The sequence below is a fragment of the Trametes versicolor genome (genome assembly GCF_000271585.1).
Source record: "Trametes versicolor FP-101664 SS1 unplaced genomic scaffold TRAVEscaffold_9, whole genome shotgun sequence".
In the NCBI taxonomy this organism is placed as follows: domain Eukaryota; kingdom Fungi; phylum Basidiomycota; class Agaricomycetes; order Polyporales; family Polyporaceae; genus Trametes; species Trametes versicolor.
The window spans coordinates 559,837-585,791 of NW_007360329.1; the positions used below are offsets into that span (position 1 = coordinate 559,837).

At 58.3% G+C, this 25,955-nt stretch overlaps 9 protein-coding genes across 9 annotated transcripts in view; 2 read left to right on the forward strand and 7 right to left on the reverse strand.

The window, feature by feature from the left end:
• Positions 1-3,326, reverse strand: part of TRAVEDRAFT_65996 (uncharacterized protein) — a 4,410-nt gene extending 1,084 nt beyond the window's left edge. Inside the window, exons 1-6 of the mRNA XM_008043159.1 lie at positions 2,371-3,326; positions 1,836-2,315; positions 1,108-1,780; positions 804-1,054; positions 305-748; positions 84-243 (exon numbers count right to left, since the gene is read on the reverse strand). Coding sequence (XP_008041350.1) covers positions 84-243; positions 305-748; positions 804-1,054; positions 1,108-1,780; positions 1,836-2,315; positions 2,371-3,317 — 2,955 coding nt within the window. The 5' untranslated portion in view covers positions 3,318-3,326. The remainder of the gene's footprint in view (positions 1-83; positions 244-304; positions 749-803; positions 1,055-1,107; positions 1,781-1,835; positions 2,316-2,370) is intronic.
• A 562-nt stretch (positions 3,327-3,888) lies between these two features.
• TRAVEDRAFT_38834 (uncharacterized protein) lies at positions 3,889-5,570 on the reverse strand (the record flags this gene model as incomplete). The annotated part of the gene is made up of 7 exons (XM_008042828.1): positions 3,889-4,354; positions 4,416-4,572; positions 4,631-4,700; positions 4,758-4,998; positions 5,060-5,314; positions 5,373-5,417; positions 5,476-5,570. The coding sequence occupies 7 exons, from the start codon at positions 5,568-5,570 to the stop codon at positions 3,889-3,891; spliced, it is 1,329 nt and encodes a 442-aa protein (XP_008041019.1).
• Positions 5,571-6,430: 860 nt separating this feature from the next.
• Positions 6,431-7,375, reverse strand: TRAVEDRAFT_22113 (proline-specific peptidase; the record flags this gene model as incomplete). Its single annotated transcript, XM_008042680.1, has 2 exons — positions 6,431-6,659; positions 6,711-7,375. The coding sequence occupies 2 exons, from the start codon at positions 7,373-7,375 to the stop codon at positions 6,431-6,433; spliced, it is 894 nt and encodes a 297-aa protein (XP_008040871.1).
• Positions 7,376-8,259: 884 nt separating this feature from the next.
• On the reverse strand, positions 8,260-8,754 carry TRAVEDRAFT_130154 (uncharacterized protein; the record flags this gene model as incomplete). The annotated part of the gene is made up of 1 exon (XM_008043160.1): positions 8,260-8,754. One exon carries the CDS (start codon positions 8,752-8,754, stop codon positions 8,260-8,262), a length of 495 nt encoding a protein of 164 aa, XP_008041351.1.
• A 4,076-nt stretch (positions 8,755-12,830) lies between these two features.
• On the forward strand, positions 12,831-13,591 carry TRAVEDRAFT_30397 (uncharacterized protein). Its single transcript, XM_008042746.1, has 2 exons — positions 12,831-13,210; positions 13,266-13,591. The coding sequence occupies exons 1-2, from the start codon at positions 13,079-13,081 to the stop codon at positions 13,479-13,481; spliced, it is 348 nt and encodes a 115-aa protein (XP_008040937.1). The 5' UTR covers positions 12,831-13,078; the 3' UTR covers positions 13,482-13,591.
• A 190-nt stretch (positions 13,592-13,781) lies between these two features.
• Positions 13,782-15,215, reverse strand: TRAVEDRAFT_50105 (uncharacterized protein; the record flags this gene model as incomplete). The annotated part of the gene is made up of 10 exons (XM_008042883.1): positions 13,782-13,949; positions 14,017-14,044; positions 14,107-14,173; positions 14,267-14,385; positions 14,442-14,607; positions 14,670-14,800; positions 14,851-14,916; positions 14,970-14,986; positions 15,054-15,124; positions 15,179-15,215. The coding sequence occupies 10 exons, from the start codon at positions 15,213-15,215 to the stop codon at positions 13,782-13,784; spliced, it is 870 nt and encodes a 289-aa protein (XP_008041074.1).
• A 522-nt stretch (positions 15,216-15,737) lies between these two features.
• Positions 15,738-19,243, reverse strand: TRAVEDRAFT_171402 (uncharacterized protein). Its single transcript, XM_008043161.1, has 7 exons — positions 19,013-19,243; positions 18,392-18,874; positions 18,132-18,341; positions 17,748-18,079; positions 17,522-17,690; positions 17,124-17,464; positions 15,738-17,073 (listed from the first exon to the last, which is right to left on the reverse strand). Exons 1-7 carry the CDS (start codon positions 19,187-19,189, stop codon positions 15,894-15,896), a joined length of 2,892 nt encoding a protein of 963 aa, XP_008041352.1. The 5' UTR covers positions 19,190-19,243; the 3' UTR covers positions 15,738-15,893.
• A 1,683-nt stretch (positions 19,244-20,926) lies between these two features.
• TRAVEDRAFT_50107 (uncharacterized protein) lies at positions 20,927-21,644 on the forward strand (the record flags this gene model as incomplete). The annotated part of the gene is made up of 5 exons (XM_008042884.1): positions 20,927-21,007; positions 21,071-21,165; positions 21,232-21,316; positions 21,365-21,562; positions 21,618-21,644. 5 exons carry the CDS (start codon positions 20,927-20,929, stop codon positions 21,642-21,644), a joined length of 486 nt encoding a protein of 161 aa, XP_008041075.1.
• Positions 21,645-22,032: 388 nt separating this feature from the next.
• Positions 22,033-24,368, reverse strand: TRAVEDRAFT_152058 (uncharacterized protein). The gene is made up of 7 exons (XM_008043162.1): positions 24,181-24,368; positions 24,018-24,131; positions 23,908-23,958; positions 23,655-23,778; positions 23,448-23,597; positions 22,560-23,389; positions 22,033-22,487 (listed from the first exon to the last, which is right to left on the reverse strand). Exons 1-7 carry the CDS (start codon positions 24,227-24,229, stop codon positions 22,234-22,236), a joined length of 1,572 nt encoding a protein of 523 aa, XP_008041353.1. The 5' UTR covers positions 24,230-24,368; the 3' UTR covers positions 22,033-22,233.
• Positions 24,369-25,955: the final 1,587 nt, after the last annotated feature.

Here is a 25,955-nt window from a genome sequence, read left to right on the forward strand (position 1 = left end):
AGCCCGCCCGCGCGCAGGTCCGCGAGCTTCCCGAGGCCGCTCAGCGCTGGCGCGGCCGCGGCGGAGAGCAGCGGGGCGGGCACGCGCGAGTCGATGCGCCGCAGGAGCTGCACGCTGCGGTGCGGCTCCTGGTCGACCATCTGCGTGTCCAGGCGGTACACGCCCGCGAGGTCGTGCACGAACTTGCGCTTCTGCTCCGGCATGTGCGGCAGGATCTGGCTCTTCTTGTCCGACGCGAGGAAGCTACGGGCGGATAGTGCTATTTGAGTGTATGCGCAGGCGCGAGGGAGGGAGGGATACGTACTCGGCGAAGCTCTTCTCGACGATGGCGCAGAACTTGGCGTTCGCGCGCGCGAACGTGGTGAGGTCGTCGTTGTACGACACCTGGTTCAGCCGGCTGTCCGCGCGCTCGGGGTTGATGCCGAGCGCTTCCGCGAGCCGTGCGTTACGCTTCGCGATCCCGCATTCGTTCGTGCACTTCAGCTGCTGGCCGCCCTCGCGCGCGGGGTTCGTCATCGACCGCCCACAGGGCACGGACTGCCGGATGCGCCCGCACGGGCAGCTGATGGTGACGATCGAGCGGCATGGTTCGGACTCGTCGCATGACGCGGGCGCGTGGCACGAGAGCGTGCACGGGTGGATGGCGGGCATGCATAGTTTGCGGGGCTTTCCGCACGGCGCGTGGCAGGGACCGCAGGAGTCGCCGTGGCAGAGCCGCTCGCAGTGGTGGAAACCGCAGCCAAGAAGCCTGACGTAGATGAAGCGTCAGTGTCACAGCTACGTATAAATATGTTGGCACGCACTTTCCGCAAGCCGTACCGCAGGACACCTTCTCCTGCGAGCAACGGACGTTGTCGACCGTCTTCTTGCCGCATGCGCACTTCTTTGTAGTCAAGAATGGACATGGCGGGCACGGTGCCGGGTCTTCGTGACATGCATGGTGAGTCTGCGGGTGGCCACAAGGGCGATCCCGATGACAGGGATAAGTGCAGGCGATCCTGGTTCCACATGGGATTGGCGGTTCTAGCACAGTGCGGCCACAGTTGCAGATCATCTAAGAGGCTATCAACACCGCATACAGTCGGACGTATAGCAAGACCGACGTACCTCCTCAAAAGAGCTCCTTAAGCAGGGCGGGCACGGGCCCTTATGATCCTGCTCCTCGCAATGGTGGTTTCCGCAGCTGAGCAGCTTGCCACAGACGAGGTCGCACTCATGCCAACCCTCTTGGTCAACGAAGGCTAGCGCGTCTCCCCCAGCCCCAGCTCGCTTCTTCCCCTTCCCCTTCGTCAAGCCTGCGAGTGACGCGAGCGGACAACACAGACGGTTGCACTGGTGCCGTCCGCACGCCCTGAGCGCACCGCAGGGACGTTCGCAGGTGATCTCCACGTTGGGACCTGTCTCTCCGCGGGCTCGGGCCCGAGCACGCGCTGCATCCTCAAAGCAGCGCACCTCGCGGGTCGTAGAGCCACAGCGGCACGGGCGAACGATCATGATGGAACAAGGCGGGCAAGGTCCGGTGTGACAGCGTACAGAGCAGACGTGGTCGCAGCCGTCCAGGGGCTTCATGCACGTCGACGCGCACGTCGGCACCGGGTCGGTGCAGGCGGTACGCGTTAGGAGCGTGTTTGGTGGGAAGAAGGGTTTGGAGTCGGGAGTCAGGGCGTGCTTGCCGCAAGGGCAGTGTGTGACGATCGAAGGCGAGCGAGGACAGGGAACCGGAGTGGGAGATGGGGGGTGGCAAGGCTTCGAGCAATGATGAATGCCGCAATCGAAAGGTCTACGTAATTCGTTAGCAAAAGCTGGGCACTCAGAAATAGGTGGAACATTCTTACCTATCGCAAGTGTTCTCGCAAGCAAATCGCCCGACCCATGAATCCTCGTTCCCATTCTGGACGACTCTACACTCCTTCTCTTCGCCCTCCCCGCAACTTAACTCCTTCTCGTCCTTCCCACAGTAGCAGCGTGCTGAAACCTTTACAGGACAAGGTTTGCAGCTTCCAGGATGGCAAGGGTCGGCACATGTATGGTTGCCGCAACTGAGTATACGTCCACACGTCTGGCCGCACGATAGCTCAGCAAGTGCTGGAACGCCGCTCCTTCCTAGTGCAAGGTGTGAGCACCGGAAGGAGAGCACCTGTTTACTGCAGTAACATGGCATCTGGGTCGTGACTTGACAGGGAGGGCACGGCCCAGGATGACAGGTGAGAGAACACGGATGACCGCATGCGCGCGGCCGTGAGCATGGATTGGCACAGGAGTGTGGAGTAGCCAGGCGCGGCGGTTTGGGATCCGGCGCAGATCCACAGAAACACCTACAAGATGCGAGATCAGAATTTATCACCTAGATCATATATACGAATAGCATACCAGTAACTGCTCGGCACGGCCTTGCGTTTCGACTGACAGCCGGGGCATCTCCAATCGCCCTCCTTCACCTCCCCTCTCGCTCGCCATGCTTCCACAACATCTTTGACGCTTTTAGCGGCCCACGCGTGGAGACACTTCAGATGGAATGTCATCCAACAACACTGCGCGCTGCTATCGGCTCGCGGTGCGCCCCCCGGCGCACCATGTTCGTCGTCTGACCCAACCATGGTCGGGTGCGAGGGAGAGCACGACCAGGTTGCTTGCGCGGGCGTTATCGGCGCGAAACAGATCAGACAGTCAGGGTAAGGCGGCGTGCTCAAGTCGTACGTGAGACGTGAGGTTAGATCGTCCTTCACCGGTGCGTTGCTGCGATACTTCTCCGACGAGCGTGCGTCTTGGCGGGTGCCCTCGCCAGCGCCCTCTGTGAGCTCGCCCTGGAAGTTACGGCCGTGGTTTCGGCGCGGCCTCTTGTTTCGTGTGGATTGACCGTCTGCCGCAGATGGGGGGCGACCCGCCTCGATGCCCGCCTCCGCATTATTAGTTGGACGGCCGCCGCCGCCTCGTCTAGGTCCTCGAGGTGGACGAGAATGGGTAGAACCACCGTCTAGAGAGGGACCGTTCTCTACTGGACCACCTCTGTTTCCTCCTCGTCCTCTGTTTCCACCCGGCGGTCCTCGCGGGGGACCGCGGCCTTCTGGGTGGGTGATGGACGGCTCACCTGAGTGTCCGTCTGTTGCTCCTGCTGGGGCGCGAGGCCTGCGTGGCCTACGAGCGCCCTTGGCATTGCTGCCGGAGTCGGGGCCTCCTGCGGTAGATGGGTTTTCTCCGTGGTCTGGCTGGGGATTGCTTGCACCTCCTCTGCGCCTGTTTCGCGGGCGCGGAGCACCGTCGGTACCGGTCTGAGGTGGCTGGGGATTGATAGCGGCGGTAGTGGAGGTCTCAGGCATGCAATGGAGGGGTGTTGGTGGTGGTGTTGGTGGTGGTGTATGTGCAAGTTGAAGTTAAAGAAGGTTATGTACTGGCGAGACGAAACTTTGACGAATCGGCCGTCTAGAGTGAGTCAGCGTCGGGGAGAAGATGTACCGCTCAAGAACAGCTCTAGTGTCTCCGACAAGTTTCTAGCCAATGTCCGAGTTCCGTTCCGTGCAGCAGAGTCAACGATGGTCAAGGGTGTTCATGAGGGTGCGTGCGGTGCCGAGCGAGGCGATGATTAAGTGGAGATTAACGAGCTAAGCGCGCAGGATCAGTTGCTCCTACTTACGGATACCAATCCTTCTATAAGCTCAATATAAGCCTTCTTTCAAAGACTCGCTGCACATCTACAAAGCAATTAGAACGCATTGACATGTCTTACAATATAGGCTACTTGGTTAGATCTTCGAACTATTAGATGCTTCTATACCCCCAAGTAAGTACTTGCCACCAGCGTTTCTTCAAAGTCCCTAGAGTCCATTAAGCAGAAGTAGCAAAAAAAACCAGTGGCCCCTTCCGCACCAATAGGCCCTTGTGCGGGCGACTTTACTCGTCCTTCCCACTCATCTCGACACCAGAGTCGCTCGGGGTGTGGTCCGCGAACACCGGCCGGGCAGAGGCGAGCCCATACGCATTTTTGTAGAACACGATGTTCCCCTCGTCCTCGACGAACTTGCACTCCCGCATCACACGGTACATCTCCACCCACCCGCCCGGCCTGCCCTGCAGCTCGATGCCCTCCTGCGCGAGGCGCGCCCGGAGCGCGGCCGCCGCCTCCCACGCGTGGTAGTGCGGGATCTTGCTCGAGACGTGGTGCAGGACGTGCACTTCGGACACGCCGTGCGTCGCGAACGCGCCGAACCGCGCAGCGAGGGGCCCGAAGTCGCCGAGAAGGTTGCGGTCGAGGGTGGACAGCGCGCCGCGTTGGAAGGTGAACTCCGCCTCTCGGTAGTGGGGCAGAAGGGGGTCGGTGTGTTGAAGGAATGTAATCATGATTAACCAGTGGTTCACCCTGTTGAAGGAGGCAGGTTGGTTTCGCTATCATGGTCTATAAGAACAGATTGATAGCATACCACAGGTAGGGCACCAGATAGGTGCGGAACACTTCGAAGAATCCCCAGCGAGATATGGAGGCACCGATAGCTGCGAGCCAGAGCAAAAGTCCCACATTGGACACGAGGATCATCGTTCGCTGCCCGGGTTTGAACATGACCGACGAGGGGTCAATGTCTGCCCAGACACCTCCAGATCAGCCGCCAAACATACGAGCAAGTAGCAGCAGACGTACGGTTCGTGCCCTTTGGATAACTCGGCTGTCCGCCGGTATTCGCGAGAATATATGCAGGCCAGCCGATGGTCTGAGAGGTTACGAAGGTTATGATCGGGCAGTGTACAGACATAACGGCTTTGCTTACCAGGTAAGCAAACGAAGTGAACATCGCTCCAATGGGGGAGTCCCCAATGGCATCCCACAACTCCCGCTGGACCTCGGAGGATACCCGCGACCCAATGCGGTCCTCTTTGGCTGGGTTGAACGGAGGTAGGCCCAGCTCGGAGCGCGTCCGCGGGACATACGCCTGCTCGCGGGTCATATGCGATGTGCCGGCGTGGTGCTTTGCATGGCTGTACCGCCACGTGAAGAACGGTACACCCACCCTGCGCGAGTACACACATGAGCACGGTCGCATAGTTTGTGCATAGCCTGAGAGGGACCTACGCGGAGTGGAGGACGAAGCCGACCACATCGTTGACCCACTTGTGCTGCGAGAACGCGTAGTGCCCGCACTCGTGGCCGATGCCCCAAAGTCCGAAACCAAACAGGCCCGATATGAAGGTGCATACGGTCCAGGATACAAAGCGCGCCAATGGATATAGCGGTGAGAATGGCAAGGTGATGTGCTCCGGGGTCAGAAGTGCGTCCATGGCGTACGCAAGCTTGCAAAGGGAGACTATGATGGTCATGTCCATGACGCTGACCATGGATAGGATCGGGTGAGCGGGCGCAATGCTGAGTGCGCGTATGTACTCACACATAAGACAAGGACCTGATAGTTGAACGCTCAAAACAATGGGCTCTGGTAGGTTGAAATCTGGATCAATAGTATGCTCCTCATGACCAATGATATTACTCACGGAATGACTGAAAGTAGTTCTTTGACAGATAAGTCCGGTATCACAACCGTCTTCTGCTGAACAGAAGCATCCTTCCAAGACTTGCGGGACGGCATTACGATGTGTGTCTTTGAGGAGAGTAAGGCGGAGAAAATAAGCAGTCTGAGGAAAGTAGCCAGCGAGTTCCGGCAACAACTCAGGAAGAGCTGGAAGATACACCGGGGGGATAGGGACGGCACACAATGAGGCCAGCTTTTATCCACATTGCGCACTGTTCCTGAAGGGTGTTCCGTTCTGCGACGCGAGGTCACCCTTCCCTGGCGGAGTACGATGCGCGCTCGGCCTCGCTCGCTGCACACGACTTACCGGTCGCAGAAGGACGTTTGCAACTAACCGACGCCACTTGTCGCACGGAGGGCTCCAATCCAAACGTCCCCTACGGCGCTCTCATTTGCGCGGTTCCTATAGGGCCATGCAGTAAATGTCATGCCAAAGGAAGACCGTCCATGCATCATACATACCTATTCGCACCTCCCGAGACTCATGTCGCCGGCAACCACTCCGTATATGCACCAGGTCCCTGTAGCTCCGCACTGAGTCCTCCGTCCCGCTACGGCTAGTGTGCTTCAGTCTCGGCGGTCCCAGAACTTGGCGTAATAGCGGTGCTGACCTTGGTTAAACACTGTAACAGATGTAGCGCGTATTGCTTCTCTGGCATCGAAACATGCTCTCACCGTGTGCGGATCCGACGTTGGAGGAGATGGGGCGGCTGTTGCTCGAAATAGGCATGGGCGCTGTCCAGAGCCTTCTCGCCTCCGCACAACGACCGCCGATCTTGCTGTCAGGTCGTGCGAGCGCACCCGCGGCCTTCCGGCGCAACGCTATGTGCGTACCTTGCCGCTAGCCTAGAAGCCGAGAAGACACATCCATTCCTACAATGTTGATACATACTCGTGTATAATCGCCGAATCCCAGATCAGGCATTGAGCTTCAAGAAACCGGCGACAACCTGCATGTACCGCTCGCGCTCCTCGAAGAACGGCGTATGGCTCGAGTTCTCGAACGTGACCCACTTCACCTTCGGGATCCGCTCGAAGAACGGCGCAACGACGAAGTCCTGCGAGATGTCCTTGCGCCCGTTCAGCACGAGCGTCGGCACGCGCACGAGGTGCAGCCGGTCGATGATGCTCCAGCCGACCATGAGCCTGCTTGGACATCAGCCTCATGGATGCTTTCAGTTAAGACGGGAAACTCACGGCGCGTGCGCTACAGTCGGGTCTCCGCCCTCCCCGATGCTCGCGTCGAGCGAGTAGAAGTACTCCTCCGGCGGGGGCTTCACCGTGCACCCGTGCACCGCGTGCAGCGCCAGAATCGCCTCCCTATACTTCTTCGTGTCGCTCATCCCTCCCCCGATCCCCGCCTGCACCTCTGGGGGGAACGACTGCAGCAGCCCGCCGACGCTCTGGATCCACAGCTCGAACGACGCGAGCGAGTTTGAGAGCACGAGGTGTTTCAGGCCTGCGGATTGCGTGCGCACCGCGAACTCCGCCCCAAGAACGCCGCCCCAGGAGTGGCCGAGCAGGTCGAAGGAGTCCTGCGCGCCGAGATGGGTGAGGAGGTTCTGCAATTCCGCGACGAAGAGGTCGACCGTCCAGAACGTAGGAGGTTTGTCGCGCACGTGCGATGAGCGTCCGTTTCCGAGCTGATCGTAGAGCACGACGGGCGTGGCGGAGGCCACGGTCAGGTCGGCGAGCGGGACAAGGTAATTGTGCACGAGTCCAGGACCACCGTGGAGACCGATGAGGGGCGTGCGGGAGCGGTCGGAGAGGTCGCCGAGGACTTTGTAGTACGTCTCGTACGTCTCGCCATTGTAGGTGAAGGGGACGGTGCCTTCCGTGGTGAGTGTATGCGTGGTCGACATTGTAGGATATTGCGAGGCTACAGCACGTGAATTAATTAGGTATCGATCTCCGTTGACGACGCAAAGGGTACCATCGTACCAATGAGTTCGGTGTCGGTCTGTGAAGCGGGCACTTTGACTTTACTTACCGTGATAACGGTGTCACTTTATACGCCTTCGGTGGGCTGTGTGGTTCATGTGAGACAAGGTCGATCCAGGAGCTCGTGGAGTCCGCCATAAGTTCACGCTGATCGACGATGACTTCTCCGGGGTTCAGCCGGCGTTTGTGTCTCGCAGGAATTGCAAACCGGAAGCCACCCAATCAAACCAAGAGTTTATGCTAGCTGATAGGTGGAGTTGGCGGTGCCAATCCCTGACTTTCACCTAGGGTATTCGCGGGTGCGGCCACAAGCTCTGCCTTGAGGCGAAGATGTGGGGTCTCGGACATGAGCGCTGAGCGCGAGCGCGCACCTCCGCCTCACCGTCTTCGTTTCCGGCGTGGCTAATTCGGCAAATGTCGCGGTTCCTACTGACGAAAAAAATTGTGGACATACTCATGCAGACTACGCGTTACTACTGAAGATGTGTATCAGCAGTCGATCATCATAATGGCACCGTACCGTTACAAAAGATATCAGTCTCATGTCCCCAAGAAATCGTTGCGCACCAAGAGGCTGTGGCAGGGTCCTTGACTTCTTGTATGCTCGCATGGAGAGCGCGAAAGACGATGTTGACGCCTTCACTGACAGACTCCGCGTCGTCAGCTCCCCTCCGTGAGAGTATCGCGGACATCTTGTCTGGGTGCCAACATAGAACACCAAGGACCACGTACATCAAAGCAGCCAATCATTATAAGGAGATCATACTGTTACAAAGGATATCAGCTTCAACGCTGTAAGGATACGCTACGCACTACGGGGTGGCGCAGTGTCCTTGACGTGATGTATGCGTGCATGGAGGGCACGAAAGACCACGTTGACGCCTTCACTGACCGACCCCGCGTCGGCAACCACAGTACGCGCGAGTACCGTGGACATCTTGTCTGGGTGCCAGCGTAGAAGCGCACTCCGCAATCTGTCGGATTCGGTCGTCGCGGTTCCGGTCGCCTGAAGAGATTCAGTGAAGAACTGGACGATGGCCTCAGGCTGGAGATCATGAGTGGAAGACGGTTGTTGAGGGACAGGCCATGGGATGTCCGCAAAACCAAGGGGCGTGTCGGAAGCCAGGAGAGCCGTCCAACGCGTTTTGTATGTCTCCCATTGCTTGATGACCCTGGCCAGCGCGTCGCGTCTCCGAGCCTCCGCGCGAAGGTACTCCGTGCGTGCCTTGTCGACGCGTCCGTGTCGGTCGCGCACGCTCAAGCCCATGCGGACGTATTCAAGTTCGCCCTGCAGAGCCATCTCCGCCTGCGCCTCAATACGTCGCTGCCGCTGCATTTCCTGGCGTCTCCGTTGTTCCGCCGAGGCTTGCGCACGCTCCTCTGCATCGCGGGAGGTCTCGGTGGCTGCACTGGGAAGATGATTGACGTCATTTTGTGGCTGCTGGGTGGCAAGTCCTTCTCTCGCAGAGCTCCCCGATGGCACGCTGCTGGGCGGGGGAAAAGCGAAGTATCCAAGGCCGGACATATAGGGAGCACTTGGGGATGTGGACGGCTGGGGAGATGAGGGAGTGGAAGGGGTTGAGTGGAGGATTTGGAAGACCGCTTTGCGAGCGAGCTCGGTGGTCTTACCAGACCCCGCCTCGGACCCCAGACTCCCGCGCACCTAACTCGAGCGGGACCCCGGTACACTGTCCCATCCTCGCGCATCGATTGGCACTGCTCAGAGGACATTTCCTGTCGTAAAAAAAGTGTCCGCATCGATTCCTCACTTCCCTAAGGACACTCGTCTGCTATAGAGAATAAGGACAAAAGAATTTGGGGAAACAAATGAGAGCGAGAGTAAACGCCTCCACGTGGGGAGTGGGGCGATGCCGTACGGGGTGACGCTGTCCCAGACCTCCCACCGCCTGCGCTCGACCGCGTCCCAGCTGTCTGCCTGCTTCCCAGTCCCTGCCGCCTGGCGCCGGTTCCCAATGAGCTCCTACTATCGCGAGCATGTCTCCTTCCCCAATGTCACTTCCGGTCCCGCTCCGCCCTATCCCCCGCCCCTCACCGCCGTCGACGGCGCGCACACTTTTGCCCATAATGACTCCAATGGCGGACCCCAAGAAGAAGGATCCAACACCAGACACTGTTCCGTGAAAGGATGCGCGGCCGTCCTCGCGCCGGCGTACCCGCACAAGATGTGCGAAGAGTGTCGCAGTCGTCACCGCACGTACGCGAATACGAAACGCGCGAAGCGCAAGATGGAGAAGGCCCTCCTCAATTCTGGCCAGCCCGTGGCATGGATGCCCGACGACGGAGCTTCCCAGCAGGACGAGCATGCACACCCCGGAGAGCCTGTGGCGGGTCCATCGCGGTCTTTCGAGGTAAGTTTCTGTTTGTCGCGAAGGCATGGTGCCATTCTTCGGGAAGAGTCGGTGAACGCGTTCGTACACGTCGCCATGCGCACGCGACGGAAGCGATACGGCTTTCTTTCGTCAATATTCCATCCTTATGAACATACCAAGCGTATGCTCGTTTTTACAACACGCGCGTTGCATCCTTAGGCTCATTGTGGCCACTGGCAGAGTTCGTAAGAACGTATACAAGTGACTTCGCGAAGAAAGTTGTATCGCGGAAGTGATCCTCCAAAAGAGGCCGCGCTTCGCTCAAGTTCTATGTGCGGAAGTACAGGAACGAAAGCTAATCGAGATCACAACCCTCTCCGCAGATCCCGCAAACAAATGACGAAAGCTCGCAAGCCTTCGACTACTCTCAGCCGTGGGACCCCCGCGCGCTCGACCCCAGCCTCTTCTCGCAAGCCTCTGAGCTCGCGGGCGCACTGACTCTGCCGCACGGACACGCGCACTCCAGCGACCATGACCTCTTCGACCAGACCAGCTACCAGCTGCACCAACTCCAGCAGCAGGTGCACCACCAGCAGGCGTTACATCATGCCCAGCAAATGCAACATCATCAACACCCCCACCAACACACTGGACCGCCGCCTCCACCGCCAGCCCCAGAAATCCATCCAGCCCTCGCGGAGGTCCTCAAATCGGTCCCGAACCTCACTCTCTCCACGCGCATCACCTCTGGACCCACCGTCCCCGTCGGCGCGAGTGCACCACCCGTCGACGGCCAGCTCCCCCCACGCTTCTGCTCGATCAAGGGCTGCAAGACGCTCATCGCGGGCAACTCCTTTTTCAAGATGTGCGAGCCATGTCGGAACCGATACCGCAACTACGGCACGACGAAGCGGGCGAAATGGCGCAAGGAGAAAGAGATCGCGGTGCATGAACTAAAGCAACTACGCGAAGAGGAGGACAAACGGCGCGCGGAGCAAGGCCTACCACCGCTCCCGCCCGACGACGACGAGATCTGGCACGAGTACGCCGCCTCTCCCCCGGACGGCTCTGGGTCGGGAGACGCAGGACCGTCGGGGCAGGGCTCGGTCGACGGACAGCCAACCCCGCGTCCGCCTCGGATGTGCACCGTCTCGCATTGTCGTGAGATTCTTCCCGGGGACTACCAGTACCTCCGCTGCGAGCGGCACCGGATACAGAACAGACACCACAGCAAGCTCAAGCGTGTACGTGACAAAGAGGTGAAAGCGCAGGTCTACGACGGATGGGCAGCCGCGGCGGGGCTGCGCGACCCGAGCTCTGGAGACGCCGACGGGGTGGACGACGACGAGAGCAGCATGAGCGGCGGCGAGCAGGAAATGGATGCCCAGCTCGAGCTCGAGGACATCGAGCGCCACCTGCGCGAGCCGAGCCTGGACCCGGAGTACGCGCTCCCGCGGGTCGTCGCGGAGTCCGGGGTTATGCTCGCGGGCGACAACGGCACGGGGCCCGACGGGGAGCAGCTGGACGAGACGCCGCTCGGGGAGCCGACGCACGGGGTACCGCCCGCAGCGCGCGGGTCGAGGCGCACGAACCATGTATGTTCTATTCGTGCGTGTGCGAACTTGCTGTCGCCGAGCAACCCGTGGAAGATGTGCGACCTGTGTCGGTCGCGCGATCGTGCTGGGCGACGGCTGAAAGCGTTACGGGATAGTGGGCTCATCCCGCCCGAGGTGGTCGATCCGAAGCTGGAACGGATGCGGCTGGAGGTGGAAGGCAAGGGCAGCAGGAGCATGTCGGGCGCGCCACCAGGCGAGAAGAAAAGTAAGAAGGGGAAGAAGAAAAAGGGCGAGACAGCAGACGTGAAGAACGCGGGGGCTAGCGATGCTCAAGGAGACGGAGAGGCGGTTGGCGGCACAACGGGTGGGGAGATGAACGGGGGCCCTTCGATGAACACAGGTGCAGAGGGGATGTCGAACGGCTCTATCGCGCCGTCTGTGTTGCAGCGCGTTCCATTACCAACCCAGGGATTGCAAGCCGCGGACGCCAGCTCGTCAACATCCATGTTCAGCAGCGCCCCTGCGTCGGATCAGAGCGCCTTCGTCTTCATGAATCCGCTTTCTCCTGAACAGGCTGCTCAGATCAATGCGCGGCATGAGAAGGTTTGTCCCTGTTCTCTATGAATGCGACGCAGTGCTGACCCGCTTGCATATTCAGATAACAGGAGCCCCCTCTACGGCAGGTCTGGCAGGCATTGAGTCCTCCAGTGCTTCCGTAGGCAATGCCAACACGGAGGAGAGCGGTAAGGGCGTTGATACTACGATCGCTTCGACGGCTAGCGCACCGAAGAAGAAGGGCAAGGGTAAGGGCAAGTCGAAGGTCAAGCAGCAGAACACCAGTGAGGCCACGCCAGCCTCACAAGCCGTCGATACCCACGGCGGCCAAGAGCCTATCCAGGCTGCTGACGGCGCGCCCCCCTCGAATACCGATGCGTCACAGGGAGCCCCTCCCCCGCAATACCCGCAGGGCTACCCGTACTTCATGCAGCCACCGTACATGCCCTACCCACCCCCACCGAACTACGGCTACCCCTACTCGCCGCCGAAGGGATCGTATCCGCCTCCACCCCCGATGTATGCGCCCCCGTACGGCGCATACCCCTACCCCTACCCCGGCCAGCCGTACGGATACCCAGGACCTTACGCGCCGCCCCCTGGACACCCATACCCCCCACCTCCGGCGCCAGGGCAGGGCTATCCTGTACAGTCGAGTCCTCAGCCGGGACAGGCGTACCTTCCTCCTCAGCCTTACTATGCGTACCCTCCGCCACCGCCTTATCAGTCGTCTCCGACGCTTCCGCAGCCTGCTCCGGCGGAGCAGCCGGAGGAACAGCCGGAGCAGCCACAGGAGCAGCAGCCAGAGCAGCAGCCGGAACACCAACAGCAACTTCAACAGCAGCAGCAGCAGCAGCAGCGCCCGCAAACGCCACCACCTATCCAGCCTCTCGTGTACAACAACACCTTCCCGCCCACGCCCCCCAAGGCACAGCAGGAGAGCACCCATCAGCCCGAGGCAGGCGCGTCGTCGTCCTCCTCAGAGCCCGGGCGGCCACACCCGCAGCGGTTCTCGACCTTCATCGTTCGCACGGAGGAGACGTACCAGAACGGGCAGCACGGGGGCTCCTCCGCGAACGGCGCCCCGGGGGCTAAGCGCAAGCGGTCGGACGAGGGCGAGCTCGAGTACGGGGGCGCGTACTCGAAGTTCAGGCTGCAGCCGCCGGTGCCGACGGCTGCGAGCATGGGCGTGCACGTGGCGCACCATGTTGACCGCGTTGCTGTCGCAGTTGTGGACGCCCAGGGCCCGCAGCTCGTGGAGGTCACGCAGCCTGCGGAGGTTACGCAGTCTATCGCCAGTCCGCCTTCCGACAAGGTACGTGAAGGTTGATGTACGACGCGTCGATTGGGCACTCACTACCACAATGCAGATCTCTTCGTGCAGCAACAAGAACTGCAAACGGCTGCTGTCCGCGGGATGCTCGGGTTCGCTGTGCGACCGCTGCAAGGAGCGGCTGAAGAAGAAGCAGGCGAAGGCGAAGCACCGCTTCAAGCTTGAGCCCAAGTCTCTGCTCGGACGGTCTGCGAGTGCGCAGCCGAGCGGCTCGGGGAGCGCGACGCCAGTGGTTGCAGCTGTGGTCGCGTGAACACTGGCAAGGACGATGGGGATGGGGAGGGGTAGTTTATGATGCTTAATCGACGGTAACTTATTGAACGCATCGATTGTTGCACAGTAGATCGTTATACCAATACTGCGCCACGGCGATTATGACATGCCACCACTAGCCTACGGGCATCTGTCCCATTTATTAATTATAGGAGCCTTGTCGAAACTATGTCTCGACGTCCGGGTTCTTCATTTCGGGCCCATATCATGAGATGCGTCTGAAATAGCGATCTTGCGCCTTGAGCGCTTGAGCTCGTACTGCTAGAACTACACTTTATTGCTACACATGCAACTGCGGTAGCGGCTGTATCTCGGTGTCCCTCGCGAAACGAACCTCGGGGAGCGGTATCCTCTCGAATGTCGACGGCTCGCTTTCTGAATCCGGGTCTTGCCAGCTACTGCGAGGCTCTACTGCTAACTGTCGTAGGTTGAGCAGGATATGAGAACCCTGCGCGTGTCCGAGGGTAAGGTCAGCATTTACAAATCGCGCGGAACACTCTATCACGTTGACTCACCGCGAACGCCATGACCGATATCTCCCAGCTGGGGTATTGGTGGCGCAGATCAGCGACGTATCGACCTCGAAAGGGGGATACGGTACTGACAAATAGCATACGCCTGCCAAAGCGTTGTGTTGTGTCTGGTACATCACAGTGTTAAGGAGCATGACCACTGCACAGTAAAGTCAGTGTAAAGTCAGTCTACATCCAGTGCGCATGAAGACAGGTTGTTACTTGCCGAAGATAATCGCGTATGCCCATGTACCGTCGCGCACCAGGACAAATAGAATCGAATGTCGATGTACTGGGGCCGCAGCGACCGTACTCGCGAAGCGAAGCAGGGTCAGCGCGAAGAGTGTGGTTTCGAACGCCAGTGAGAGCGTCCTAGAGCCATGAGAAGTCAACGCCGTGCTTAAAATTCTTGTCCAGCCACTACCTACCAGTAAGCGGGGAACAGCTTCGGGGTGGTAGTTACCAAGCATTGCGAAGTGAATGTGATCTGCGGAATGGAAATAGCGAGGATGCTCCACATGGCTGCGACCTCCGCCACGAACAGTAATATGATGAGAGCGAGAACGGCGCGATCTCGGTTGTACATAGCGTACACTGTTGCCAGACGGTGTCAGTAAGGCTATGCCTAGTATCGCGCCGATATAAATAAAACGTACCGCGGACCATCAACACAACCTCTACGATGATCGTGAGGGCCTCTATTCCCACTAGCTGGAATGCGATCCAAGCTTTACATTCCCAATTTTCCCAGATGTGTCCTGCGGTTGCGACCAGGGTCAACACAGCTCTAGTATTGAAGGTTAGCCAAAGCTTAGGGAGTTAATGGTACGACATTACCCTTGGATTAAATATGGTACGTGTCGCATGAGGAGGAACGTCCACTTCACCCAGCCGTTTCGTCCGCTATAATATCGAGTGGGTATATCTTTGTCACTAGATATGGTCCAGCCACAAACCTCCATATATACTCAATCTGAACGAAGACCGTTTCATCAGCAAAAGAGAGTTCAGATGAACGCGTAGGAGCCTGCTATATTCACCTCCCGGTCAAGGTTGATCAACACGTCCCACACAAGCAAGGCCGTAGCTGAACAGGCTACCTCGGAGGTCACTATGGAGGCTTATTCAGAGGGAAGCGTCCACCTAAGACCAGGGAGAAACGCACCGATGCCATACCTGGCCGCCGTTGCAGCAGGACCCATTCGCAAGGCAGGAAAAGCCAGAGACTCGATGCCTCCCGCTATCACACCCCTCTGCGGGTACTAATAGCACACTTAGACGCACCGAACGGAGCCATGGCTGGGAAGACCGGTCCATGCCTGCCACCCGCCGATAACACCGGGTGTACTTGAGCTTCTCGCGTGAAACGTGCCCGGCGCGATACGGGGTTTGTAAACCTGTCGCGTGCGGGGTGTGGCCAGGAGGGGGGGCGTTCCCCGACCTGCCCCAAGCGTACTCAAAGCCACTCACATGCCAGTGGTCTTCTCTGTCTTTCGGGTTGACCACCGGTCCATGCCAGTGGATGGACGCCACAGCTCCGAGACCACCGATGGGCCTGAGTGGACCCATCTATCGAACGAGAATGCACTGCGTGACGCGGGCACATAAGGGTCAATGAGGCCCCGAAGGATAACGGAGCTGTTTGAAAACTCACGAACATGTTGCACAAACTGAGATGAGCGGTTCGTGGATAGTGCCGAGCCGGATCAGCGGACGAGGGGCTCAGCGCGCGTAACGCAGGCTGTATTCATGACTATACGAATTAGACCAGTTCCATGCAACATAAGAATACACAGTACGACGAAGCGACTACCTAGTTTACGAACATATGGGGCGGAGTAGGGGAGAGAGAGATCAGATCATAGTCCATAGCGCGGTCATCAGTACCCCGCGGCGCCCGACCCCCCGACCACCTGTCGCGTCTGCAACGACGGCGACGGCGTCGGGATCGCGGGCTGCGGCGCGCGCGTGGGCGAGGAGTGCACGTTCGCCTGCGCGGCGGCCATGTTCGGGCTGAGGACGTGCGGCGATGGCGAGTGCGGGGTTAGGCGCGCGATGCCCGCCGGTGACGCCCTGCCCTGGCTCCCACCCAACGCGTGGTTCGCGCCCGCCATAGCTACACTGCGCGCGATCTGAGGGGTTCGAACGCCGTTGGCAGAAGGCGCACGCCCAGGAGACCCGGCGCCCATCTGCGCACCCGTACCATCAACACCGCCGACTCCCTCCACACCAACGTTGTGCGGTGACCGCTGCCCGGCCACGGGCCACTGCATTGGCCGCGCGCCGGCCATTTGCATAGGATAGGCGCCGTTGGGCATCATGAATGGCCCTGGTTGACGGAGGGAGATGTTCACGTTGTTGTCGGGGAGCAGCGACTGCATTTGCTGAAGAATCTGTCCGTTATGCCGCGGGCCCTGGTGCATGTAGCCGACCTTGGGCATGACCTGATAAGCGTTCGCCGCGGGCAGGGAATAGCCGTTAGGCATATTGGGTATGTTGACGGCAGCGGTTGAAACGAGAGGTTTGGCGGGAGCAGGGGTCGGGGATGTCAGCGACGTGGCCGCAACATCAGAATGGGTCGGGACGCCGTTGGGGCTCGATTGGCTTGGTGGCTTTGGCTTCTGCTCGACGCCATCGCCAACAAGTCCCTGAGTGTCTGCAAAACCGTTGACCGATGCACTGGATGGAGGCGTGCCGTGTGGAGACGCCGAGTGCTGTGCGCCATTGGGCGTGCCCCCGGGGACAACACGAATGCCACCTCCGGATGAGATGCGCAAGTGCGCAAGAGAACTTGCTCGTGTGGGGACCGATATTGGCGTACCGCTAACGCTGTTGGCCGAGACAGGCGTGTTGGTAATGGAAGGAATGGGAAGGGCAGATGGTGTTCGTTGGGCGGTGGGGATTGGGGCGCGCAGAAGAGGAATGTGGCATGGTTGGCCGGGCTGGAAAGGCCAGACGATGGATTGGCGACCTTCCGCCGTCGTCACATGAAGCGAAGGGTCCGTCGCGAGCAGCTTGTGGTCAGCTTCGCTGAACAACGACATGGCGATGGCCATGTGACTGAGGGTACGGTGAGCGAATTCCACATCGTATGCAGGGGATCATCGTACCTTGCTTGGCATGCATCAATCAACTTGCGGTCCTGCTCGTCAGGACCGCCTGCGCCAACAGCCGGAATATCGTCGTCATCGTACCGATACCGTTCTTCCAGCCTCTTGAGACGATCCATGGCCTCCTCGTCGTCCCCAAAGCTCGCTGGACGTAGCTTGACGTTTACGTGACGATCGATCAAGAAACGACCGCCGCGACCGCGTCGTAGCCGCACTGCACGGTGCTGCTCAGGCTCCTCGTCGCTCAAGGTCGACGCTGCGGAAGATGTTGTCGACGGTGGCCTGCCGAAATACTTGAACTGACGGGCGCCGAAAGGTGCTGGAGAGGCTTGGTAGGGGAACTGCAAGAAGATAATCCAGTTAGTTCAGGTCGCGGCCCATTGGTGAGCATTACGCACATCGCTGGCATCTTCCCACTGCTTGTCCGCCTCCTTGCGCTTCGACAGGTCGTGGTCGATTGCGCTTCGGATAGCAGCCTCGCGCTCCCTGGGGCGGATCTGTGGCTCCATGTGTGTGATAGGCGAACCCATGTCTCCAGTCTCTCTCGGGCGTGGCTTGGAGGGGCGACTGTGTATCGTTCCGTGTCAACGGGGCATCTACGGATATTGACTAGAGTTCGCATACCTTTGCTCCACCTTCGGCTTCTTTGGTGGACGCTCTCGGTCGAGGTAGAGTTCTTCGTCTTCTTTTGAACCAAGCGAAGGACGAGCGCGCTTGAGATCCGCCAGAACATGCCGCTTGTCCCATAGATAATGGTTTTGGGACTGGGACTCGCGCTTGAGTTGTTCACGTTGGTGTACAAGCCGCACTAGGTCAAGGGTAGTTCCGAGTTCGCCTTGCAAACGGAGCATGCGATCTGAGTACGACGCCTGCGACGCTCGGGTCTTGCGTACGGCTTTGATCTCTCTCCGCCTGAAGCAGATGTAGGATTCGTTCTTGGTATCGGTTTCATCAAGCTGTAGAAATAGAGTCAGCTCGCGCGCGAAAGAGTTCAGTCGAAAGACTTACGAGGACGGAGGGTATAATGCGATGACCGCCTCGCTCTAAGCGGCGTTCTCGCCAGTACGGGTAGATGACACGAGCAAACCGCAGGAGATGTTGCGGATGAGGGACCCAGTCAGGTACGTGATACACCGCCAACAGCTCGGGTTTCAAGGGTGAGGCGAACGTATCCTGATAGTCCGAGAAAGGCGGGAAGGGAGCGCCCTGTTCAACACCCTGGAGAAGTGTTCAGTTCAAGTATGGCATACGATCATGGTGCTGCTCACATGGTGGAGGAACTCTGTTTTCTCGTGCGTCACCTTCTCAAAGATGCACATGACGAGCTCGAACTCATCCTCGCTCATGACGACAGGCTGAACAACGTCCGGCTCCTTACCCTTGGACTTCGCGCTACGGCCGGAGCGCGTACTGGTACCGGAGAGCGCGCCTTGGGCGCTGGTACCTTCGCCGCGAGCTTCTTCGTTGTTCTTGTCCAACCAGTCCTTGTCGCGCTCATCCATGTAATAGATGAAGCCATTGGCAAGGGCATAGGACGTCGCTTCCTCGATGGTGTCGGAGGACTTCACATATGTGACTGGGTCTTTCCACCTCCCGGAGGGGTACAGCTGGTCGTAATTTTGAACTACGCCGGTACTATCGGGCGTTGGGATGAAAGCGGCGGGAGCACTCTCCTTCTCGGCGGCGCGCGTCGTGCGCGCCGCCTGATGGCGGGAGGCGGCAGCGTTGAGGACCGCTTGCAAATGATGTTCCTAGATAGGCAATCGATAGTGCTTAGTCAGCATTCCGCGGAACGAGATTCCCACGGTTCCAGCCAATCAGAGCCTGCCACACCCCAGGCCTCCAACAACAGCGCAGACGGCGAGCAAAAGGGGGGAATCGACACTCACGTTGGCATCCTCAGCGTCCACACCTGCTGTAGAGACAACCCGGGCCTTCTCCTCATCTTCATCGAGGACGATGGGGTCGGCGTCGATGGAGTCTTTGATGACCTTGAGGCGAGTCTTATTGGTGACACGGTTGCGATTTCTGAGGGCAGATTGGCCGGGATGTGTGGCACGGGGCATATCATGAGGCGAGGGAGGAAGTCCAGCAGAGGAGGATGTTGAAGAGTCGACTCAGTTGAGGAGGCTGTGGGCGGCGACGACGACTGGCGCGCTGAGCAACGTGAGGCCGGTCGAATATCGTGTGGCGGGCCGAGACCTTGCGATTGGAGGAAGATAGCCTGCAATGCTTACATAATCACACTTCCTGATCGGGACAGCTCTCCATAAACGCCTGTGAACGCCGTACTCAGTGGCGGCACGGACGTTCTGCTCGTGGGGAGAAAGGGCTGCATGCATTGCTGGTGATTGGGTCTCGTACAGTGGTCTACCTAGGGAGGAGCAAGCATGTTAGCTATCGATAGCGTGTGCCCAGTGGACACTGGGGAAGCATCGAAAGGACGTTTGACGACTAGGACACTCACATAAAATACTACAGTTGGCCACACAACGGGATGTGTTCTGCACCAGAGGTGATAGCGTGGCACGAGGTAAGAGCGATTCACCATAAAGCTTCCGCTGAACAACAACGTCGCCATCATCCAGCGCGTAAGCCTTACTCTCGCCGCAAAGCAGGCGATCACATATCGAACGACAAATGGTGTGAGCAACTAAATGAACGAAGATGCTGAGCAAGAGAGGAAAAGGAGATGAGAAGATAGGAATGTGCGCACCCTTTGTTGGAGGAAAATTGGCCTGCTCTAGCCTCCTACCGCACGAGGCGTGTCCTTCCTCGGTTTAGTGAGCGCAAAACGACTTACTAGATGTCTTGTTATCGTAGTGAGCGTATGTAAGAGCAGTGAAGCGGGGACACTGCTTTGAGTGACCACGCATACAAGCTGTTTGCAGAGGTGGTGGGAGTCGGAGGGGCGGCGCATGCGCGCAGTGGCCCACACTCTACATCAAGAACACCCTGAATCAAGCAACGCAGGATACAAGTATGCGTGCAGGGTATTGGGGATACCAGAGGCTGTTGAGAGAGGAGATAGAGGAGCGTCGCCGCTGTGGGCGACGACGGCGGCGGGAACAAGGATGGAGGCAGGACGGAGTTGTCTCGCACGGCAGGCCGGGCTTCACAGCGCCCACGTGCAGTCGGATCGGTATCTCGCGTGCGTAGCCACATCGAGTTAGACGCCGTGAACTGTACAGTCGATGCCCCGCGGGCCTTTCCGACGCCGTATCCGTCAATCCAGATGGGTACATTCGCTCATGACAATGTGTAGGCAATTTGGAGGAGGCCTCAGGCCTCAGATCTCAGACCTCAGGCTCTATTAACGCCATGGATTGGCTTCTTGAGTCATACATAAAATATGCTAACAGGTCTGAAGTAAGTCACGATCTTACGAATCTTGTTCAGGAATCAGAATCCCACATTGCGGTCCCTTCAGGTGCTTGCTTGAGTTCTGCTTAGTATTTAAGTGAGCTGAACTAAACATCGTAATTTTGACGGAGTGGTAGGACCAAGTAGAGTGCTCGCTGCCAAAAAGGAGACCTGAGCTGGTTCGATTCTCGTAGTCCAGGCCCAAAGCGTGTCGCGCGCTCGCCGGGGCAGCGCTTGCGGCAGGCGCCGAAATGACAAGGAATGGCGAGGGCGGAGTGACTTGTGGCATGTCCGCCGAGACGATGGTCTGATCTGCCCGCTGCTTTATACCGCTACGACGCTCTCTGGTCGACCTCTTACGAACCTAGATATTCTGTCTATTCTGTCTGTCTTGCTTGAACCTCATCTGTACTAGAGTTACTTGACTTGCAGCAAGAGAAATGGCTACGACCGCGACCCTACCCGCGCAGGCTTCATCCTCCTCTCCCCCCTCTGACAAGTACAGGGGCGCAGTCGTCGAGGTTCGCTAGCGTACTCCATGCGCGCACGGCTTTGGACTAACGTGCCGGCACGCGGTTTCGTAGGACCTGCAACTGGCTCCGGCGTTCGCCCTACCGGCCAGTGAGGCCATCTCACGCGCGATAGAGATGGCGTACGAGCGCGACTTCTCGCACATCCCGTGAGTACACGCTTCCCGTGCGCGCCCGCCTCGTCTCGGAAATGAGGCTAACAACGCCGCCGCTAGCGTGCTGGACCGCAACCGGAAGCTGCTCGGGTACATCGACGTCGCCGCGCTGAAGGCGAAGTGGGAAGCCGGGAATTCGAACCCGGTGAGTGAGCCTTCGCTCGCAAATGAAATGGCATTGTGCTGAATGTAGACCCGCGTTCACAAGGACGATAAGGTGTCGCAGTACATGACGAAGTTCAAGCGCACGGTCGGCACCCCGTACACCATTATTACGCCGTCGACGCCCCTGGCCGAGCTGGAAGACTTCTTGAAGCTCAATCTTTTTGCTATTGTGACGGATTGGGACCGTAAATTCGTGCTCGGTGTAGCGACGCCGCAGGATCTGGAGGTGTGCATCCACCATGATTCCTACCATACGTCCTCCAGTCTGACATGCGCAACAGAAATTCGTCTCTCGCCGTGGGTTCTGAGTGGGGATAATAGTGTATCATATCATCGCCTGTATCATCTTCTTTTTGCTTTTAACACGCACGACGCATGGCTTCAACATGCCAATCTATCATGTCACGAGCGCACGCTATACTTCTCTAGCTCTCGGATCTCGTTCGTGGGCGCGTGTATACACCTCAGGAACTTCATCCTATCGGGTTGTTAGGCCATATAACGACAAGCGAACGAGGAAGGTTTAAATGCCATTGACAATCTTACGCTGCAAATCCCGTCATGTAGATCGTAGTGGAACTTTCAGACAACCGCAAATACGGCGCCGATTATAAGGAAAGGAAAGGTATAAGATTTCTGAACTGTAAGTATACATCTATGGTACAAGGCGCCAACTGACCAAGGAAAGGATTGTGGGAGGGAGTTGTGATTACGCAGAACACGTGTGTGGTGTAGAAGCACATTACTGTTACATAGGGTATTAGTCAGGAGACTGGGACAGCGAGGGAGTGTTACAACGTAGTAGAGGGAAGCCAGAGAACGGAGAAAGGAAGCAAGGAAAGGGGGTTATCGACTGTTTAAAAGACTAAAACTTGGGTGTCCGAAGGGTTTGCGGTACTAGAAGGGTTTGCGCCGCCAGGGAATGATACCAAACGCGATCGGAGGAGCCCACGCGGCTAAAAGCAGCGCAATATGCTGCGTCCCGAACGCCGCGGGAGGATTGTGCTGCGCGAACATGTCCACGAGCGAGGTGACGGTGGCGAGGATCTGGGTCACGGACGAGAACAGCTGGAAGAACAGGATGCGCCAGACTGTGAAGGTGAGATGAAGGGGTATTGGGGGGTCGGAGAGCCCGGCGTCATAGGTCGAAGCTGTTAAATTAAGCGTGTGAGTCCCCGCGGACGTAAACGGACATAGGCGGGCATAGCAACGGGGGCACTCACGATCTGCGGGCGACGGCCTCCGCGTCGTCTCGTCGAAGTCCTCGCGCTGCGGCGTCCGCGCGAACTCGAGTTCGGACTTCGCGATGGAGGAAGAGTCGTCTGAGGGCCTCGTCCACTGCAGCTCGCCGCTAGTAGCGTCGTGAATGTCGTCATCGTCGTAGTGGAGCTCGTTCTTCCAGGCTCGCACTCGCTCTAGTTGTCGTATGTACGCCTTCTCGTCCTTCAGCCAGGGGGCCGCGTCGTACAAACCGTGGCCCATTTCCGAGGTCACGGACACGGTCATCTTGTGAGGCTGCTGGGCGTCGTCTGAGATATTCGCAAACACCAGGGGAGACGGCGTGTGTCGGCTGTTGTTATCCGGAGATTCGTGGGACCGCTCGGTGAGAGGAATGCTTGGAGGTCTCCACTGGAAGGGCAGATGATACCGCGTGCTGGACCTAGCAAGCCCGGGGCTGGTAGGGACACGGCCAGCGACAAGATGAGCTCCGGCTGAAGAAAGCGAAGACGGCGGAGAGGGTATAGCCTCGATGACGAGAGTCCCCGATGGTGTTGTGCTCCGCTGATCAAAACGCTGCATCGGTGGCGACGCAGCCGTGGGGGTAGAGACGTATTCTTCCGTGACCTCGTGCCAGGTTTTATAAGACCTGAATTTGGATTGTCGACGGAGGGGGACTGGGGTGAAATTATCGTTCGGGTTGGAGTGCGGACGTATAAACGAGCGGTTGTTTCGGGGGGAGTGAGTGTAGAAACGAAACGCTGCCGCGCACGTCAGGAGGAATGAGGGTAGAGCGAGGAGTAGCGGAACTCCTGCATAGCTTAACAGGCGGATCCTTGATCACCAACGATACGTCAGAATTGGCGTACGAGTGAATTCATTGTAAGTCCTACCAGACGGGGAGCGTCACGTCGCAAGATAGCCCATCTTCCGGTTTGATGGCGTCGAACCTGAGAGCGAGGACCAGGTACACGGCAAGAGCGACCATCGGGATGAAGATGAGAAGGAAAAGGCTTGCTGGATGCCATCGCAGGTTGCTGAGGCTGGTGATGAGTTAGCGGAGGTTGTTCAAAGCTAATATCGAGAGCTCTCAGACGTACATGTAGGTTGGGCTTGCGGGCGTCCCGCCTGCAGGCCGCAGGATAGCCAAGGACGTCGCAATGGTCATACAAGTCGTTATTGCGGTCAAGATAGACCATGATACGCCCATGAGCGCGGCTTGCACTGATAAAATACATGAGTATTAGCCAAGTACTTCCAACGTTCTCCGTGCGGGGGCGGCACGGTTGACATAGGGTACTTCAGGTATCATCTACCTCGACCTCCCCCTATGAAGCAGTATGAAGAGCGCACCTATACAATAACCCCGAGGCATCGCAAACGGGTCCATCTTCCATATCATTCCTGTGTTTGGCGCTAGACTTGAGTTCCCGCAGCATCTCCCGTAATGCGAAGAGACTCACCGAGGCAGAAGAGCCCCTGCACCATACAATTCGTCGCGCCATACAATACTGGGATGAGAAAGCCATTAAGCGAACGTGCGAACGCAGGAATCGCAGCGATGCTGCTCAGAAGGCCTATTCATGCATAAGAACGCGACAAAGGTGTGGGGATCGAACGACATACCGGTGAGGGAGAGCGTAAACCATACGATCTTGAGCCCAAAGGCCAGCATGCCCTCGTTCACATGCAGGGACGCCGGGGGGAACGGCTGGGTCTTGACGCTATCGCCTGGAGGTGGGGGTATAGAGGAAAGGGGAGAAAGGGATTGTGCCTCCGCCGGCGGGGGGACTTGTGAGAAAGATGGCGTCCCGAAAGCTGCTGTGTTGCTTCCTTCGAAGCTCGGGCACGCACATCAATGGATCAAGGCGTGCCTGCTTTAGGGAAAACCGAGCCACGAGGAGATGACCCCGGTCTGCTGGACTGCGTCTAAAGCCGCCATCAAGATAACCCCTTTGCTCGACATGATGCCATTGCAGGGTCAGGCTCCTGCTGTGGCGTCGCCGTCGGCATGTCAATGCGACGGCTCTCGCAGCATGTTCGCGCGCTCATCGTGAGACGTTGTCCGCTGCTCGAGGCAGGGAAATGTGTCGCTGGGTCCCGCTAGCTGCAGAGGGGATGGTCCGGCTCGAGGACGAGGTGGAAAGATGCCGACAGGATTTTCCGGAGCCGGTCAGGCGGCCCGTAGAGCAGGCTCAAAGTGGCTGAGACCCCGGAAGTATCTGTGACAGTTCCTGCAGCCCCAGGCGCGCAACAACCTCAAACGGGACGATCGGCGTCCCCAAAGTCCCCCAAGCAGCCAATCAACTCGGCTCAAAGGTGCTTCCCGATGATGCCGTGGGGACTTTTAGCGCGTTGCCTGGATCAGGGGTTGTCAGGGGTCCGGCGAGCGGGCGCGTTCTGGTTACCGACCGATCGAGCTGTGGCAGAAGTACTCCCGCTCGGCGTCTTTGCATTCTACAACCACTGCCGCCCATTATCCAACGTTCGAGCTCATAAACTACTGCGACGGCTCATATTCAAGCATTTATTTCAGAATATATGACACCGCGTGTGACATCACCAGCAAAGTCGGCACTGGGGTATATTTCTCCGTTGTCTTACGCGTAGCGCGATTCCATCGGTATGTCTGTGGAAAACCTCCGCTCTCCAGTTCCGCCGACAAGCGCGCCAGCCCTGATATGTCGTTTTTAGCCCAAGCCCTTACACTTGACCCCGAAGGAACGAAGACACCATTGACCTCTCAGTGTCTCTTGGCCCCATATTCGCATGCATCTCAAGCTCCGAAGGTCTTCAAATCAAACTTCAAACTACTACTTAGTTCTCTCATTCAAAAGCGCGCGCCGCGGGCAGCTTTCACTTATCGGCGAGGCTCGGCGGGCCCGCTCGTCGCGCTCCGGGTCCGCTATAACCATCCTCGGTTCGGCGTGCTACTCTCCGGAGGCTTTTACCGCGCATCTTCTGGTAAGCGTCAGAAGCCCGGGCATGATCATGGCTAGAAGATATCATCCGCTCTGATGGCGGTCGTGGGGCGAGTGACGCCAGCTGCGCTCAAGTGCTGGGCCAGGGCTGACAAAGGTACGTGCGTAGTTCCACCTCAGGGTAACTCTGGATAGCTAACCCATCTGCGCATTCTACGAAATAAGAGCTAACGGGACTACGGTCCTGTGAGAAACTCCCGGCAAAGTGTTTATACGTGAATAACGCCTTAATCATAACGTGAGTGAAGGTCCCGGTGTTTCTAACATGAAGGGTGAAGGCGTCCGTCGTCGTCCCCGATTCTCGAGGTCAGAGCGGTGTGCGCTATATATGTGCACGCCGCTCTGTACTCGATAATCTTCTCTGCCTGGCGGGTTCGAGCTTATGACACAGTTGACGTCAGAAAATGTCCTCCGAGGGTC